Here is a 20270-nt window from a genome sequence, read left to right on the forward strand (position 1 = left end):
AAATATATAAATAAGTACCTTTCAAAATCAGCTTCTTGTCCCATTATGTAACCCATTCTGCCCAAAGCCCTGGCGGCCTGTTGCTTAGCCAATATTCCTGGAGAGACATGTAAAATCTCAAACATGGACTCTCCCAAAATGTGAAATGCTTTCCTGTAAGCAGTAACTCTTTAAATATAAATATATATATACCGAGTACAAATATTTACCTAATATAAGGTGCATTATCAGGCAGTAACAAAACTTCAAGTAGTTTTTTTGATATTTGTAAAGAATTATCTTGATTTGTTTCAATGTTAAGTCGTCTTAAAAGCTTTGAAATACGTGTATCCTCAGGAAGGTTAAGTTTAATGTCAATTTTCTTTTCTGGTTCATAACATTTTCCTCTGTATCCTTTAAAGAGGTTGAAAATGTTAAATAAAACACAAGTCTAAAACTATAAAATACCTCCACTGGCTTCACTTCTACTATTTTCATATTTTCTATTCCCATAATAGTTATCAGAGTACTCTCTATCATTTCTTCTAACTGAATCGCCCCTTCGTCCTCTAAATCCGCTTCTAGTACTATTAGAAATGCCTCTGCTAGGTCTAAATTCTGTTGATCTTGTTCTGTTCCGACTTGTACCTATAAATTTTGGATTAAACAAATTAAATAATAAATCTATGAAATCTTACCTGAACCTCTATATCCTCTGTCTCTAGAAAAACTAGAAAATCTTTCAGTTACCTCGTGATCACCACTCTCATCTGAGTGAGAATAATCAGCCTCCGGAACATCTCTATAGCTCTTTGAAGATTTGAGCTTGTAAACAGAAGTACTACTAGATAACATGTTACTTCAACATCCCGAAATAAAATTTATTGCAAACTTTTATATTTAAAATTTGGATACTATTGTTCTCAAATTTTTAGATTAAAACAAAGACCTTTAAATACAAAACGTGGATTATCTTCTAAAAATTCTATTTTATTCGGTCATCAACTGTCAATTTTTTGTCAGTCTTGACAAAATGGACTTTAAAATTCTTACAATATTTGCGTAATTAATTATGTTGATTAACGCTCAACGAACAATAAATGCATCAACTCGGATATTATAACTAGTAAAATTAAACACGGTAAAATCAACCAAAAAGAATGAAACTATACGAATTAAACGTTCATCACACACCTTCATATTGGAAATGGCAATTGAAATTGAAATATTGAAATTGAAATATTTGAAATATTTTTTAAACGATTAGGAATAGTTCAAAGTTCTAATCTGTGGATAAACCTTGGACTACAGAGTTGGTAATTTATATCCACCTATGATCAATACTATAGAATTAATACAGGAGATACAACCCTGGTAAAAAAAATATCCGAAAACTGCAGTTTGGATTATGCGTAAATCAAGCGTAAACAATGCAGGTTGTAGGCTCCGTCCTTGGGCCTTGGGCTCCGTCCAGATAAGATTAATTTTAGCAGCAAAAAAGGAACATTAAATACAGATTAAACACCACTTTAATCTTTTAAAGATATCCCATATATCCATGAGATATTCTTGAACCTGAAAGATAAAAAAGGTCATATCCATACATGGTACAAAGAAAACAAGGTATGATCGATAGCGGCTCCAATTTCGTTAAGTTTGCGCATACCACCTGTGACGTCATACGCCATACAAAAAAATATCCATATTGTACAGTTGCCACTAATAAAAAGAGACCTAAAATAGGGAAGAATTAGGATATATCCCCAAAAGTTATGTCAAATCATCGAGCTTGACATTTGAAAAATTATTTTCACATTTTGACACAATCAAATTTCACAGATGACACAATCTGTTTGACAATTTGAAATTGGCGCGCAGAGCTTGTCGACCAATGGTGCCGTTTATCACCTGTGACGTAGTGACCAACCTGCGCAATATCATACCTTGTATTCTTTGTATCATGATCATACCTTGTATTCTTTGTACCATGCATATGTCATATCATCATATATACCAATTTGGTTCTAACATGGTTCTAACTCAGAGATATGGAAGTGGGAGAATGAGCTTCGACGAGTGCGCATCCAAATTTTTGTCGACGGCAAGATGGCAGACATCTTCCAGGTCTCGCTGTCACTTCCCCTCTTTAATTGACATCTGTTTGTTTTGTTTTTTTTTTCGTTCGTGTTGTTATAGTTGTTATCTAGTTAAAATTTATTATTATCTCAATCAGAGTCTCAATTATTCTAAACACTAATTCAAAAAGGCTTATTGTATATTGTCATAGTCATTCTAAGAAAGCTAATACGCCGGGAAAAATGATTAGTTTTCATGTGTAAGTTTATACAACATAATCGTGTTTACAGATGATCCAAAACTGTTTATTTTTAGTTTTCCTAAAGGCGATTTGTAAAAATCGTGATTGTAATTGGGAATGGTCAAAAATAAGTGTATGATGTGGCCATTTAAAGAGGATGTTTTTATTACGTGTGGAGGAAGAAGATACTTGGAATCAATGTTCATGCTTCTTTAAAACAGTGCACCTCTGCAGTGCACTCTTACAGTGTCCATGAAAGCACAAGTTCAAGTGTACCAGAAATATGTCAAATAAGATTGGTCCTTACTTGACAAGAAGATTATTTGGAGGAAAAGAAAACATAAGATAGGGTATTTTAATCGAACAGCGAAAATTTAACATTTTTATTGTAAAGTTTGTTGTAGGTAGTTGTAGTTTTGTGCTAAATATTTCTAACATTAGCAGCAGCAGTGTTCAGAGTGCCAAGAGGAGGAGAATTCAGTTAATTAGATTTATGCACAGTTACAGGTATGAAGGCTTTTTTTCAAACATAGTATCAAGTTCTATAGTCAACATTTTTAGTATTCCTACAACTGTAAAAACAAGGAACATTGGACTGAAAAAATGGCAAGATTTATATAGGAAGAAAGGGTATTATGCCAATAAGAAAATTAAATCTGTAGGCAGAAGTTTCTTATTTAAAAACTGTTATGGGGCATATATTAATTTGTATCTGTGCCACAAATCACTGAGAAAAATCATATAATATTCATAATTGTTAACGAGATGATATTTAAAGAGTGTTAAAAATGAGACTATTAGTCATGAAGCTTACAGTGTTACTTTGTTTCAATATTACACTTTTATTCTTGTAAAATCTATGATGAAGTTCAAAAGCATTTTGCAATGGCCTTAAATTGTGAGTTGTGAGCCAGGATTTATAGTAAAGGTATTTGATGCAATGAAACTTAATCGGTACCTTCCAGTATGTATTTTAGTAAGGGGATTGTCAATCCCATGTTTTTAAATAGATAAAATACAGGCCAAAGTTGACAATATTACAGTTGAGAAGAAACTATTTTATCTTAAAAAAAAATTTCTTAAAATTCTGAGATCATATAATCTAATTTTCTTAATAATAAATTAGGTATATGTACATACAGAATTTTGTTATGGACAAATAAGGATCGACAAGCTTCTTTTGTGCAAAAAATAAATGATTTTTTCTAGTATTACGACAAACCATAATGTGTTTTACAAACTTACCGGTAACAGTTTTTGTTTATAATAAAATATTTAGGAATAATTTGGGTTGTTTATCAATATATTAATGACTTGAATTTTGACAAATCGAATTTGTATCAAAATAATTTTACGAAATATAAAATTGATGTTCTATTACAAGATTGAGTTTTTATTGTCGACAAAAACCAGGATAAATACTAATAATAATACCCTTAATAAAATCAATGATGTTTATGTATTATGAAAATATTTGTTAGAGGACATGTTATGTAACAGTTTTTGAAACATAATTTGAAGGGACGAATAAAAAAAATAAAACAAAAACATATTTTTTCTAGGGTTATATTAAAAATACAAGGTAGGTAATCATCAAAAATAATTATGAACCAAATGTTTTTTATGAATATACAACTTGAACAAAAAGGTGTTTAGAACAATTTTTACCAAATTTGCAAAAATTTTAAATTGATACGCGTAATTCAGTACAAGTAAACATGAAATATTGTAAATACTTATTTAATATCATTTCGAGCATAGACTTAAAATAAAATTTTATTTTAAGTCTATGATTTCGAGTGTTTAACGACGAAAAGGTCATCTGTCCGTAGCGTCTTTTGTCAGAATATTCGTATATTTAGTGTATTATATCTGAAGAATATAAGGCGGTCACCGCCAGGCGTATTAACGCAGTTGCAACAATGACGTCTTTCTTGGACATTTGCCGCGGAAGTGTGTGTTAATTTCTGTTGTGATAAGTGTGGTTGTGTTTGCAGTTTGATTTTTCGGTTTTGATATTATGTTAAAATTAATTTTGAAGTATTGTATCACCTGTTTTTATGTAATAGTACTTTTTTTAGTTCTATGATTGTTTCTATGTTATGATTTGTTAATGTTTGTTTAACAATGTTATACCAAAGAGGTTATACTTAATATACTTATCAATTTGCATAGCCTAACTTTTTTATCAATAAACTTTGTAGATTTTCAGATTATTTAATTCCTTTTGTTTCCGTTTGTAATTTTATTTTTAAGACATATTATGTGATTGTTTCACATAATATGTTTTAAAAATAAAATTGCAAATAGCGAATAAAAATAATTAAAATAAAAAAGTGTATTTTACAATTCCCCCCGGCCCCGCACCCCTTTGGCTAACCTATAATGTCAGCTATGTCGAGAGATGGCGTTACGAAAATGGAACCGATTTATTACAAGGAACTTGGGTTTCTTTTTCGTTAGTATATTCTGTGTGATAGAATTTCACTAAATTTAAATTGCCCCCCGTATGGTTGAAAACAGCAAATTGATATTTGATTACTTATAGATTACCACCTATATACAAAATGACAGGAAGACCTGGAATATGGCGCCCAACTTGATTAGACCTTCTGCGCATGTTGACGCTCATTCTCTATCCCTTCTATTTCTCTGTTCTAACTTCATGTTTATTATTCCTTCTTCCTGTGACTAAAGACTAAATTTTGAGAAAAATAATTTTATAGTTTTTGAGCAGTTTTTCAGATTGATTTATTGTTTATCTACATCCTTTTTATTCATGATAGGAAATAGATTATCTATTTGTTGTCACGTATACAATATTCACGCAAACTTTAAATGAAAACATGGAGGATAAAAAGAAAAATGTTTGTATAGTGGTTTTGGGGGACATTGGACGGAGCCCTAGGATGCAATACCATTCATTGTCTTTAGCTGAGAAAGGACATAAAGTGGATATTATTGGCTATGGCGAAACAGAACCGTTGCATGAAATTAAAATGTCGCCATCTATTTACTATCATTTCTTATGTCCAGTACCATATATACCTATAAGATCAGTAAATTATATATTTAAAACTATATTTCAAGCACTAAATCTGTTATTCCTTCTTTTTACTATAAGATCACCTAGTGTTTTAATGGTACAAAATCCTCCAGCAATTCCAAGTCTTGTAGTTTGTTGGCTGTTTTGTAGAGTTAAACGGGCAAAATTTATTATTGATTGGCATAATTACGCCCATACTATTATGGCTTTAAATGTACAGAGTGATAAAAAGAACAAATTTGTTAAATGGACTGAAAAATGTGAAGCATTTGCTGGAGCAAGAGCTGACCACAATTTCTGTGTAACCAACGAAATGAAAAATGATTTACTTACAAGATGGAATATTAAGTAAAGATCAGACTCGATAAGCCCGTAGATTTTATACTAAAATGTTATATATTTTAATTTTTAGGTCACAAACTCTTTATGATAAACCACCTGAAATTTTTCGACCTATTACTTTGAAAGAAAAGCACAATTTCCTTTTAAAACTGGGCCAGATCTATAAAACTATTTTAAATGAAACTAACTCTACAGTTTTTACAGAATTAAGCGGTACTGATATAGTATTAAAAGAAAATAGACCAGGATTATTGGTATCTAGTACCAGTTGGACTGAAGATGAAGATTTTTCAATATTATTTTCAGCTTTGCAGGGTAAAATTTAAAAATGCTTAATAACCTTTTTTTAATATAAATTATATCTTCAGATTATGAAAACCACATAAGAAATGGAAATGTAAGGAAACTACCTAATTTAATCTGTTTCATAACAGGAAAAGGTTATTTAAAACAGTATTATACAAAAATAATTGCCAAAGAAAACTGGGAACATATAAAAGTTATAACTCCCTGGTTGGATTCTAGTGATTATCCATTAATATTGGGTATTTATTAAGAAGATTATAAATAATAAAAATACTATGTTTATATTTTTTCTAGCTTCTGCTGATTTAGGGATTTGTCTGCATACTAGCTCAAGTGGTCTAGATTTGCCTATGAAAGTCGTTGATATGTTTGGTTGTTGTCTTCCAGTTCTGGCATATGATTTCAAATGGTATGTATATCATGAAATACTATATAATACTACTTTATATCTTAAAATAATTTTAACAATTCCTTTTAGTTTGCACGAATTAGTTGCAGATGGGAAAAATAGTTACACTTTCAAAACATCTGAAGATTTATCTTCAAAATTGCTTTCTTGGTTTGACAATTTTCCTAATAACAAAAACCAACAGGAGATTGATGTAAAATTTAAAGCTGAATTAAAGACATTCCAATCATTGCGGTGGAAGGAAAACTGGAATAATGTTGCTTGTCCTGCATTCCAATAACTTAACAATTATTATTCTAATAAAAAAATTAGAATGCATTTACCACTAAACTGCTAGATTTATTTCAATGTAAACAATAAGTTATTAAGTTAATTTAAACATGACGAAATAAACTATGACAAATAAAAAGCATTTATTAAGTGTAAAATGTGTTTAATTCTTGAAATATTATTATTTTGAAACTATATTATTTATGAACATTAAAAATTTTAAGAATTCAACTAACGTCTTTCCTCGAGTAACTTTTAATTAATTATTAATTTAAAAAGCCAAACTAGGGTTCCCAACCGTCCCGGTTTGGCCGGGATTAACCAGGAATCAGAAAGTTTGTCCCGGCGAAAGTTTTGTTTTGGACGGGACCTGGAAACTAAAAAAGTGTGTACTACACACATAATCACAGAATATACTAACGAAAAAGAAGCCCAAGTTTCTTGTAATAAATCGGTTCCATTTTCGTAACGCCATCTCTCAACATAGCTAACATTATAGGTTAGCCAAAGGGGTGCGGGGCCGGGGGGAATTGTAAAACACTACACCTTATTTTATTTCTAATTATTTTTATTCGCTAATTTCCAATTTTGATTTTCTACAACATATTTGATAGAAACAATACATAATAATGTCTTACAAAATTAAAAATTACCAAACGGAAACAAAAGAATTATGAAAACTCTGACAAATCTACAAAGTTTATGGATAAAAAAGTTAGGCTATGCAAATTGATAAGTATATTAAGATATACCTCTTTGTATAACCATTGTTAAACAACAATTTAACAAATCATAAACATCAGGATCATAGACTAAAAAAAAGTACAATATTCCATTTAAAACCAATGGTTGATTTATACAAATTACTTCAAAATTAATGTTAATCATAATAATCAAAACCGAAAATCACAACTGCAAACACAACCCCACTTATCACAACAGAAATAAACACACACTTCCGCGGCAAAAGTCCAAGAAAGACTGATCATTCTGATTGGTCGTGGTCCGGTCGTAGCTCAACGTCGTATTGTCGGTAAGCAAAATCCCCGTCCAAAAATCTTGACGATAAGCGCCATCATCCGTCATAATTGGGAATAGCTTTTGGCTGCAACCATTTTTAAATATTTTCACATTACATGGCCTGCACATTTTAATATATTTTAATTTCGTAATGTTGTGGTCAACTTGAAACGCGTTATAATATGACATGTATATAAGTCACAGGACACTTACGCATGGCCACTTCTTGCAGATCGATTGCCAAAGATTGCAAGAATTAATTTCCTGGAATTATTATCTCAGTAAAAAACAAATATGTTGCTTATGTCAGTAGTGTTTTAGTCCCAATATAATCACCAAGTATGATTAAAATAAGCAACAGCGTCTAGTCGGCTAGAGAAATGATGATCGTAGACATTTCCCATATAAAATGGACAAGCGTCTTCATTTCATAGTCATCGCTGACGCTATTTTTTTCAATCATAGTACGCGGTATAAGTTATTTTTTTAATCAATTTTAATATTTCGCAAAACATAACCGTGAATGCCTATATTCATGTAATTTTTCATAGTCAATAAATTAAATTAGAAAACTAAATTTCTAGATTCCATATAATTATCAACTTGGCTCATAGATTATAATTGCTACGTTTAAATAAAGTTGGCTTTTAATTTCAAAAATTGACGCGAAATTAAAAGGAATGTGTCCAAGTTTTTTTATTTTTATTCTTTTATGTTAAATTTTTAAATTTTTTTTTTTTTTTTTAAATTTTGTTTTTAATAGCTTTTTTAACATTCCATCAAACTACGGAGGCCTTAAAGAACCTTTTAGCCTCCGTAAAGTCCTAAATATATGTAGAGAATTTCAGCTATCGAAGGCAACCATTCTACAGTTTACCTTTATTATTCTGGCCTAGCTGTATACACATAATTATCTGCATTATTCTTTTTCTGCCACCTACAAGAGATTCTCTATTCTCTACACCTAATTTATGTGCATTTCTTAGCAATTAATATGATTATACTGATAGACCATATTTTTCCTAATGAAAGGATGGAATAGATATCGAAATTAAGACTATTTAACATTTATTTTCCAGGCAAAGCATAATATAGTATTCAAGATTAAGACATAAACAAATTTTAAGAAAGAATCCTTATTAGTAAATCACAAACTAAGATCTTAAAACTATCTTAATTTAGGTTTGTAATAAAAAAAGGCTCAACTAATAAGATCAAACTCAATCTTCACCATATTGTAAAGAAAAAAAAAAAAAAAAAAAAAAAAAAAAAAAAAAAAATTAAATTAAAAAGGAATGTGAAAATACAGATATTAAATGCTGTAATGTATTCCTTCACACCAAACCATTCCTCCTTCTAAAGACGAAAAGATAAAACATTAAAAGCTCTATCTTCTATCTAATCAACCACCTCTTCGACTAAAACTACTCTATTCCCTAAAATTGGTAATTGAATCCACCTAACTTTGGATATTTTTAAGAAATTAAAAAAAAAAAAAAAAAAAAAAAAAAAAACAGTTATTATATTAGTAATATATTTTTTTTTAATATAACTTAAAGTGTATGCGGTGACTGCAGTGATATTATATTCTTAAGTGTTACCGTGTCGTTCGTTTGTACGTATGATCGAAAAAAACGGCGATGCCATGTGTGGCCTTGGAAATGACCATCCATGCCATTTCACTTATAAATTTACATATAAAACTGACACGAATCTTCAGTTCTAGCATCGTTGCACGCCAGTTTTTTATTCGATTATGCCAGCTAGTATTTCAAAATCCAATAACATATAAATTCACTATTGTTGCCGGGTTATAATTACTAGAAATTAAATAATTTGAAAGAAAAATCTAAAATAAATTCTAATAAGTTTTAACGATCAAGAAAAAAATCCGTTACATGATAATTATAAAATCTCTAATGTACAATATAAGTAAATAAATGTTATCTTATTATATACAATTTGTATTATATATCATGTCGAATACTGTTGAATAAAATACTTTTTACATTCACAATACCTTCATTATCCTTCTGTACCTATCAACTTTTGGAGGCATATCAAGGATCAAATGGGAAATTATTAGAATATTAAATATAATAAAAAAAAAAAAAAAAAAAAAAAAAAAAAAAAAAAAACAAAAATTTTCAAACTGCAATAATTACGAAAATAAACTGCAAATTGGCAACATCGACGATGTGCGTTTGCGTAGTATGGATGATCAAATGCAGCAACCATAGGGCTTCAAGGTCTCCAGCACCATGGATCCACACCTTTACCTTATTTCTAATATTAATGTTTTTTCATCAATTTTTTTAAAGCTTAAACATACAGTTGCCGGAATCGCCGTCCATGCTCAATTGGAGAAGCCCTAAGCCATAGCCAAAGCTCATTAGGAGCGCATTTTTTAATTAGGACCAATCCAGGGTTGTAATTGGGTCCACATGGGTAACACCCATGGGTACAAAGAAAACAAGGTCATGATCCGATGCCCCGGCCCCAATTCTCCGTAATGGTGTGTGTGTGGGTACCGTGTGAGTCTACTCATACCCAAAAAAGATATCCATATTGGTGCAATTGCCGACCCTAATGCAAAAAAAAAAGAACCCTAATAGGGAGGAAAAAGTTAGGAAAAAATGCCCTACAGGCCAGCGATGCGCGTCTATACTAACTCTCAGCGCTTCTACATCGGTTCATATCGTTTACCCAGAAAGCTAGGTCCCAGCATATCCGTCCGGGCAATCGGAATGATACGACGATAGATCAAACTGCAGCTCTGCTACATTACACTCGAGCGTATAGGCTCCTCTAATGCCCGCTACTCACATGTCACTTCCCGTTCGATGCGCAACGAACCATCCTGGCTAGTTGCTGAGCCAGTATGGGTACTCACTGCGCCACTGCGTACCCTTCGCTAAACTCAACATACTCGCACGCTGCATTCTTACAACGATCAAGCGAAGATGCGGGCAAGATCGGTACCACCATGTCTCCGTTCGATATATATCTCCTGCGTTCCCAACAAAATAATCTGCGGGCGCGCACTGCGGCTGTAGCCTCGGTACGCGGCTTGTGTGTAGCATGCGGGACAATGGAGTAGCCACCAGGTCCTCGCTACCCACCCAGTGGTGCAGTTCTATAGCCAGGGTCTTCTCTTGACATTCCAGTATCAATAGTGTACTCCGTACCTGCGATCCCTGATTCGACATAGAATTTCGGCTTTCGCAACTCTCTATGGCTAGGAAGCGAAGCGCCGCGCTAATCCTCATCAACAAAATGATAACCGCTAAATTATGTCAAAATCGCATCATGTGCTTGAAATTTAAAATTATTCTTGACGTATTGTTGTACTTTGTTTGACAATTTGAAATTGAAGCTCGCGGGAATTGGCGACCCAATGGAGCGGTTTGATCACATTGGAGTAGTTGACAACGCTACATATGCGCAATATATTTCGGTTTATAATTACCTTTGTATCCTGGTGTGTATGATTAAATACAATATTAGATTAGCCAATAACAAATTGACTTGGCAGTTCATTCCAGGCCAGGGCCAGTCAACTGAGATATACAACCTTGACCCCCCACGACTATTTTCTTGGCCGTAACCGTCATTATCTGGGGCGCCTAGATTGCACGGTATTTTATTTTAACTCTCTTTCCTCGCCTGATCCCCTACAATTGCGTACACACAATTTTTTTATGTTGTTGCCATACAATGGGCCTATAACATTATTTTTCTGTCATTGTTCTGTATGCCAAATCAGTTTTCCGTTTCCGGCTTTCCTCCAAAAACACGAACAATTAAAAATGACTTCCAGAAGATCATACGACGCGATGGCAAATGTACTTGTAGCGCATCGACGCAAGTGGCGAAATACGCCCATCTAGCTATCTGTGTTACGACACTAGTTTTCTCTATCACTAGTCCGTTAGTCTTTAGCATATTCAAGAAGATTCAATCAGCTGAGCTGATAAGCTATTACAGCTCATTCTCATTATTTTGTTCAAAAACGGCACCCGATTTTGGCATACAGGCTTTGATAATTGTTTCAAAAGAAACTTTTTGATTATTAATTTAATTTTTTTGAAATAAACAGCTTGTTTTTCTTTATTAAAACTGTAAGCAGACCCAAAGGCATAAGAAGAGGTACTGTCTATGCAGAAGTTCTTATTTCACAGCTCATTCTTCTAGAATTTCTCATCCAGCCCACTCCTATTTAATTTCTAAAAGAAGTGTCGAAAGAGAATCAAGGCATTCTAGTAAAATATATCGCAGATCATGGCCCTGTTGTGAACCAAAGAGTCTGCTAAGTATGGATGTGGATATAGAATCGAAGAATTATTCATGGGCGAAGAACAAGCCTAAATTGTCCATGTCGTTTGATGTAGGGGCGGTAGGTTTGTTTTATAGCAGTTAATAAAACCAAAATTCATACTGTTGAATCTAATCTCTCTCGAGGCCGCGTAAAATTTAGAGACTAATTTCCTGGGAGCCAACTCGCGAGTATTCGTATCAAGTCGCGACGATCAATTGATAGCCACGTGTTCGAAAAGAAAATAAGCCATCATAAAACTGTAAATATGATATGCGATATAACCTAGTACGAATGTAGCTATTGTAACTTTAAGTACCCATGGTACAAAGAAATGACGCAGATATGATCCGATACGGCTCCGAATTCTGTAGTGAAGTCTTGCGTACATACCATCCTGGACGTCATACGCCAATTACATAAAAATATTCCGTCTATTTGTTCAATGGCCTACTTAATATAAATAAGAACCCTGAATAATAGGTGTTTAAAAGACATTAGACATACCCAAAGTTATGTTAAATCATTGAGCTTGACATTTGACAAATATATATCACATTTTTTGTGTAATCTAGTTCAATTTGAAATTGGCGCGCAGAGCTTGCCGACCAATGGTACCGTTTATCACCTGTGACTACTGAGCCAACCCTGCGCCAATATCATACCCTTGAATATCTTTGTATCATGGTAAGTACAGTATGATCGAAAAAAAAAAAAAAAAAAAAAAAAAATTTAAAATTTAATAACAAAAGTACATTAATTGGTATTCTTTCATTCCATCCAATTCTTCCCCATTTAATCGACTTTTCCATTAAAAAAGCGAAAATCAATTAAGAAGTTGCCTTAACCAAAAAATAGTTGAAATAAAATTTGGAGATACGTCAACATTTCTCATATTGCCGTCAGGTAAAATGATTTATAAATACTGTTTTATATCTTATTAATTAGTCATGATAATATAAAATCTTGACTACCTCCATTTATTTCACTATATTTTTTGGTTAGGCACTTTTGTTTTAATTAGCCTGAAAAATAAGAGACTATAAATTACATAATTTCAATCTCCCGCTCTTTCATAGTTCGTACCTGTAGCCAAGTAGAGGGCGCCAAAAGCGGAATCTCCTAACATTTTACCACGCGATTTGCCACTCTCTAAACTATTAACTTTCTCTATGGTTTCCTCCTTCCTCTTCAGTTCACGGTGCAAAAACTTAAATGGCAGGATTTGGAACAAGAATTGCCAAATCCCGCTGTCAGAGGGCGCCACTGTCGATTTAAAAATACATGGGCGGAGTAAGAGGGAAGGAAAAGTTTCTTCCCGCCACCCGTCTCATCGTAATATTTCGTCATTTTTCCCGGCAGCCATGCCATCAGTGCCAATCTTTTTCTGGAGCTGAGAGGTATGTGTTTTGTGGAATTCCACAAAATGTGTGGAATTCGTAATAATGTTGTGGAACGTTTGTGGAATAGAATAAATGTGGAATTTTGTGGAATTTTCGGAATTATTCCTTTTTTCTTTTTTTTCCTTTTTTAGCTAATAGTAAAAAACATATAGGGCTCATCATAACTTTACAGATTTCATAAAAGAGCGCCGCGCCGTCGAGGTCAGCAGCTAGGTTCGGTATTTAGATCTGCAAGCAATCCGACGAAATTTTCGACATATCACATATCACACGTCACTATATAATGTAAAATCCCTTTAAGATCACGTGGTTTATATAAAAAATGTCGAAGTTGATTAAGACCTAAAGACCGAACCGCAACTAGTGATAATGGAATTTTGTGGAATTTGGGTATGTTCGCCGTGGAATATAATTTTGGACCATTGGCAACGCTGGAGCTGAGAGGTATGTGTTTCGTGGTTGTGAGTGTCGTAGTGTTCATTCTCAAAGTAAAGACGTTTTATGTTGTGTGCCCGGCCTTTTATAGTGTATTATTTTAAATTAAGAACTTTTTTATTTTGTGTATCCATCTAGAGTGGATTATTCTTTATAATAATAAGTAAAAAAAAAAAAAAATTTATAATAATATAACTGAACCGATAACAGCTAGGAGTTAGGTTAGGTTAATTGTACCTTGGAAATGGCTATCGATGGAAGATTGATATTCATTAATTGGTTAGATTTTAATATAATTTACATTTTGAATGCCATCAATTGTCATTCCAAAGGTAGCTTGATGCAGCTTTTTGTAATCGTATGGTACAATATGATCGAAAAAAACATCACCGTTGGCTATGAAATGAATATCGCTGTCATTCTCTCTATATATGTAAATTTTATGAGGAATGTCATCGACCGCGTCATTTCAAGCCAACTTGACTCCGTTTTTTCGATCATACTGATATTACTTTAGTATTACCATATACCTAGGTATAGAAATTTAGAAACAAAAAAATACAAAACAAATTTGTATATATTTTATCCGAGCAATAATTGTAATGTTTAATTTTTAGTTGCCTATAAATTTAATGAGCCGCACTTGTATTGTAAAATTTCGAAATCTACAAAAAATTAAAAATAAATAAAAATTTATAACAAAAATAAATGATTTTTATTATAAACTTCCTTGTCATATCTGGTATATAATCAATTCACATGTGTTATTAATCATACACCTATTATTAAGTTAAATCTGATAGTACTTTTTTTGATTTTTGGTATAGAAAATATTGTAAATGTGATTTTTACCGCATGTGTATTGTTTAACGATTATAGGCTAGATATTTGTTTGGCAAGTATATTAAATCAAACATCTTTTACAACATATTTTTTAAAATATATTGTATAAGATGTTTATTTAACTTTACTTGAAACAAAATATCTGGTATAAAATCATCCTAGTTTAAATATTGTATGATCGAAGAATACGGCTTCAAGTTAACTTAGAAATGACTATTGATGACATTAACCATATAACTTTACAAAGAGAGAAAATGTATCGATCGTCATTTTAAGTTAACTTGGAATCGTTATTTTCCGAACATACGGAGCATATTAAATTAATTAGGTGTAATATAATACTATAGATGGCGCTGCCAAAATTGCTTTGAATGCAATGTAGATTTCTTTTTAAAATTTAATTGCAGATTTCTTTTTTTTAATTTAATTTGTAGTTCTAAATCCGTGTCATAGATGGCGTACCAAAATGTTGTCCTAATTTTTTGTACGGAAGATTTCGTTCTGTTTTAATCTGTTCTGTGCTTCAGTTGTGTTTTGCAATTGAACGGAGATGTGCGTTTCGCTGTGTTTTTTTGCAATCTTCATTTTACAATCGTGATTTTGTATTTTTGAATTTTTTTGAACTTTGTTTTGTGTTTGATTTTTAAGATCTTTATTAAAGGTAAGGTTTAAGTTAAAGGTCTTTGATTTATCTAACAATTTTATTTAATAATCCGAGAAAGTGAGGTAGGAAGTAACCTAACCAAGTTCAAATGTTCGTGAATTTTATTTTTTTAACAATGTAATATTTACAACGCCATATATTTTTTACAAAAAAATTGATCAACTCCATATTTTTGTACATAAACTCCACAATGTGATATTACACAATTGTTCAAGTCCATATGTAAAATATACACGTAAAATAAAACATTGTTTCTAATGGACGTAACTTTCTCTTGTATTCCAACGATATTTATGTGTTCTTAAATCTGGTACTATAATAAATATTATACTTTTTAATCATTGTTTATTTGTTTGTAAGAAATGTTTCCATGGTATAATTTTCTGTAAATTAAAATAAATTATTTATTGTAGAGTTTTATGCATATAAAATGATATAAGCAAACCATCTAACACTTTACAATAGTTTAACCTGGTTTAACCTTTATATTTAAATCCTTGTTTTTTACCATTTGACTTGTTTGCCAACTTGGGACCAATCAGATGACTACACATTATTTTGTAGAAATCTGGCTCTAACAACGAACAAGATCAACCATCTTGTTTAAAAATAAATTGCATCTATTTAAATTTGCCGCCACATTTGTTACTTTCCTGGGTGGCTAGATGGCGCCACTTCAATATACAGATTACAGATTTCTTTACAAATTTGAAACCGTTTTGAAACTAAAAAATGCATGGGAGTTAGCGTTCTTCTTTAGTGTGTTCTGTGTCTCATTCATAAATAGCTGGAACATGCGGTCAGACACTGTCTTGTTATTGTTTTAGGTTATAACGAGTGCGACACGAGCGATAGATAGGTTGTCTCTGTCGTAACGATCGTTCCCTGACGACTCTGCCGAGAAACACAACACTGTCTTTCGTTTCTCAAGTACACCTGAACTCTCCGTATCATAGCCGGAGTAATTTTTATTTATTGAAGCTATAATTAAATTAAAAATATATATCGTATTTAAACTTTTTTATATTTTATTAAGATTTAGGACAGGTTTTTAAATAAAACTTTAGAAAAAAACATCTTAGAGTCAAAAAGGATAAAAATAATAAAATACACGTTATAGAAGAAATTTTGTAATCGAAATTACGTAATTTTTGAAACAACAACTGATATTTGATAAAACATTTACAACCCTAATATTAATCAAAACGAGGATCTATTCACAGATATAATAGAATCGGCGACAGGGAGAGAAAAAATATATGATTGTTGTAATTTTTTTCTGGTTAAATGTTTTTTTTTTATTTTACTTTGTATATTATTTTCCATTAAAGCAAGGAAGGTGATAGGAAGTGGATAAAATAGAAACTACATTTATTTAACTCGGTACTGTCTTTATTATACGGGGTGCGTCCCAAAAGTGAAAGCTCCCCATAATTTTTTTATATTTTTCAAATAAAAAACATAAGATTTAGTATGTTAGTACATGACATAAATTACTAGGATTGATTGACGCATTCAATTGTTTTTTGGTCACTTCCTGTTGCACCGGAAATGACATAACTTTTAATTTTTAAACGGCACCCTTGGTATATTTTGCTATTCGATAGAAAATAGCGCTCTGATAAGAATGACACATCATATATCAACTTTTGATATTCTCGCATATGGTTTAATAGTAATTGTAACACGCGGTTCATAACGACAATTTGACTCGAAATACCAAGTGTAGTATTGAGTATCAATATATTCATAAAAATGCTTTTTCAAATAGCACTTTAATGAGTCACCCTTGTTCCATTTTGAAAAAATTGTATGTATGATTAAAAATACGATTTGTACATCTTTTAACCGGCCTAGACAAGACACGAAACCCATTAGACGATCAACTATTTTTTCCAAGGCTCCTTGATTAAAACTTAGTGTTTTTTAACAACACCATGGCACCTGGATGGGAATTTAAAATAGGATTTGTTGTTTTTAAGCGACAATGTCAAAGTTGACATATGATATGTCATTATTCAGAGTGTCATTTTTTATCCAGCCGTAGCAATATACCGAGGTGCCTTTAAAATCAAAAGATGTAATCATTTTCGGTGAAACAGGAAGACCAAAAACAATTGAATACGTCAATAAATCTAATTTATGTCATATACTACTAACATACAAATCTGTTTTTTATCTGAAAAAATAAAAAGTTATAGGGAGTGAGCCACATTTGAGACGACCCGGTATATTAAAATATTGTTTCATAATGTAATATCATTTTAAAATTCTTGTATGTTATTTTGATTCTGAAGATAATTTTTGGAATAAACCGGAATATATTTTAATAAAAACATTTATTAATTATTAGGGGTTTATAATTATGATTTTGTTACAATGTAAGTAAGTAAATAATGTAATGTAAAAGAGAAAATTCAGATTTTACATTTTACTAAAATATTATGTAAATAAGCGCCTTTCTACAACAACGCCACTGATACTCCCAATGGGTAAATTGAGAGTTGCCTACCGATCAAAAGTCGTTTCAATACTTAAATGGATTATTTAAGTCAAATTTCTTACAAATTTGGCACTGGCGAATCATATTTATAGTTCTTGAACAGAAAAGTCAATATAAACACTTAAGCATTACAAGCTAAAAGAAATGCGTTAATACAGCCGGGGAGATATAGCGGCAACAAAGCTTTACCACACGTGCGACACGTACTACAAAGGTAATAAATGAATGAATAGGCTCCTCGCCTCTAATCGGTGTTGTCATATTGTGAAGAACTTATCCTTTTTAACAGTATCCGACTTATAATTTAGTAGTATAAGGACTATTTAATACATCTATGGAATATTAAAACCTACTTTATTAAACTGTAGTATTAATATCTCAATATATGTGTATAACAAGAAAAAAAATATTGATAATATTAAAGACGTGACAACATAGGCTGGATGAGGAAGGCTCGGTCGACTGTACCCAGAAGTCAAGGATATATAGAAGAAGGATATTCAACTCCCTATAGCGGGCTATGTAGGAAAATATGCCGTATTTTGTCGAGGAAGACGATTACGTCACGACCAATGAGCGTCGAGTATTTGAAATTGAAAACATATAAATTGACGGTAACCTATGTTTTTTGACTCATTTCACTGACAGACGTGATGAGATTATTATTGTAATTTATAGATCAAACGTTTTTTGAAAAATAATGCATTTAAAGTTATTTCCTAGAGTTTGGTTTGGCCTTCTATATTTTGGTATTTGTCTACTAATAAATAATATCTTATCTTGTATTTCGATGTATGGGAATCCGCAAGTTTTGTATCTGAAGACGCAAAGAAATTTCGCTCTATATTGAGAAAAATGTTATTATATCTTTTTTGTTGTGTAAATTACAAAATTTCTTATTTCAGATGTTCTAAATGTGAGTGCATGTCAAAAATTTAAATATATACTTGATATATTATTTCAAGTTATATGCTTTGACATTTTTAAGGAAGTAAACAAATATTGAAGAAAGTGTTGTGACTTCACAGAATTTAAATTGGCATTAGGAATAGATTTCCTTGATTTAGTAATGATATTGCTCATAGGAATTGATAATGTGAAGAATAACAATACAGGAACATAGAATAACAAGAAGAAATTCTAGCAACAAGCTAGGTTATGAGATAAATTTTATTTATATAGTTTGTTTTAAAGTTTAGTTTGAAAAAAAGTTAAAACAATTATATTATTATTATTGTTCAGGTCATATTTGATAACTGTTGTTAATTGATAACTTATTACAGGGACACAGTAAAAGACAAAACATTTAGACCCTTTGAAAAGAAATGTTTGCAATGGATATTAATAAATTCTAGCCAATTTGTACGATGTACAATGCAGACAATATTTCTGCCTCCTAACGCACTATTCGCTTAAAAGAAGATGTGGGTATTGTATTTATACCTAGGTAGTTAATGATACATGGAATATATTTCTATATTATTGCAATAACTTGATGTCTTTATGTTATTTTTTAAGAACAGATTTATTATTAGTTGGCTAGTGTGTTAGTAGGATAGCCATTGGTAGTTATAAAGTATGAAGTCGTCAGGTATTAATAATAGGAATTGATCAAAACTTATACATTTATTGTGATATTTATATTGTGAATTTAAGTAGTTAGAGTTTTGGTTGTTTAATAAACGAATTAATGTGCTTATTGTGTATCTAATTAAAAGAACAATGAAAAGTTGAATACCATAGGGGTACGTATGTTATACAAAATTTGCATCAACATTTTAAGTTGCTATACTTGTACTGATATTTGTTTTCTTGAACTAAGAATTATACAGTACCTACTACACAATATATAATCTGCAGCTACATAGGTAGATAGCTATTGGTAATTAAATTTTATCTAATACCTATATCTAACATCAAATATTGTTAATTATCAACTATAAACAACTAAGAACTAAAATTATCAACTATAAACACAATATAATATACTGTATCTTAAGCAATATGTAATTATTTAACAATTTTTTTGAGGAAATAAAAACTGGTACTAAATTCTTTTGACTATTTAATTTCTAAGTCACAAATAATAGTGGACAAATAGCAAGAAAATTATACAAGTAAAACATAATTTTAACTTATTTCTCTAATGGTATTTTGGTATTGATCTACTTAGTAGGATATGCAGTTATCAATTTTTTGATATTTATATTCAATATTGTTCAGGAACATCCCAATTACTCTGAAAAAAATATATGGTCAAATTCTTTGAAAAAGAAACTTTTTAAAATCAGTAATGATAAGAAAATATATAATTGTTGTATAGCAGAACCAGGGGACACAGAATTAAGGGAATTAACAATAGATTATTAAATACTGCCTTCTCTTAAAAAAGTAGTATTATATGCACTTAGAAAGACT

At 31.3% G+C, this 20270-nt stretch overlaps 2 protein-coding genes and 1 long non-coding RNA gene across 3 annotated transcripts in view; 2 read left to right on the plus strand and 1 right to left on the minus strand.

Annotated features, from left to right (window-relative positions):
* The window catches only part of LOC115880587 (serine/threonine-protein kinase SMG1), a 122793-nt gene extending 121593 nt beyond the window's left edge, over positions 1-1200 (minus strand). Inside the window, exons 1-4 of the mRNA XM_030897855.1 lie at positions 678-1200; positions 448-627; positions 210-393; positions 19-153 (exon numbers count right to left, since the gene is read on the minus strand). Coding sequence (XP_030753715.1) covers positions 19-153; positions 210-393; positions 448-627; positions 678-834 — 656 coding nt within the window. The 5' untranslated portion in view covers positions 835-1200. The remainder of the gene's footprint in view (positions 1-18; positions 154-209; positions 394-447; positions 628-677) is intronic.
* A 3734-nt stretch (positions 1201-4934) lies between these two features.
* LOC115880589 (chitobiosyldiphosphodolichol beta-mannosyltransferase) lies at positions 4935-6827 on the plus strand. The gene is made up of 5 exons (XM_030897860.1): positions 4935-5690; positions 5755-5999; positions 6053-6229; positions 6285-6399; positions 6469-6827. Exons 1-5 carry the CDS (start codon positions 5143-5145, stop codon positions 6677-6679), a joined length of 1296 nt encoding a protein of 431 aa, XP_030753720.1. The 5' UTR covers positions 4935-5142; the 3' UTR covers positions 6680-6827.
* Positions 6828-19153: 12326 nt separating this feature from the next.
* LOC115880600 lies at positions 19154-19551 on the plus strand. The gene is made up of 2 exons (XR_004049910.1): positions 19154-19299; positions 19371-19551. It is a non-coding gene; the product is annotated as an uncharacterized LOC115880600 (long non-coding RNA).
* Positions 19552-20270: the final 719 nt, after the last annotated feature.

Source organism: Sitophilus oryzae, unplaced genomic scaffold (assembly GCF_002938485.1).
Source record: "Sitophilus oryzae breed Bouriz unplaced genomic scaffold, Soryzae_2.0 scaffold_1639_pilon_pilon, whole genome shotgun sequence".
NCBI classification, from domain to species: domain Eukaryota; kingdom Metazoa; phylum Arthropoda; class Insecta; order Coleoptera; family Curculionidae; genus Sitophilus; species Sitophilus oryzae.

Excerpts from the sequence above, each read along its gene's own strand:
- LOC115880589 (XM_030897860.1), top strand. The coding sequence starts at position 5,143 with ATGGAGGATAAAAAGAAAAATGTTTGTATAGTGGTTTTGGGGGACATT. Across the intron at positions 6,000-6,052 it reads ATTATTTTCAGCTTTGCAGG|ATTATGAAAACCACATAAGA; the intron begins GTAAAATTTAAA and ends TTATATCTTCAG. Across the intron at positions 6,230-6,284 it reads TGATTATCCATTAATATTGG|CTTCTGCTGATTTAGGGATT; the intron begins GTATTTATTAAG and ends TATTTTTTCTAG.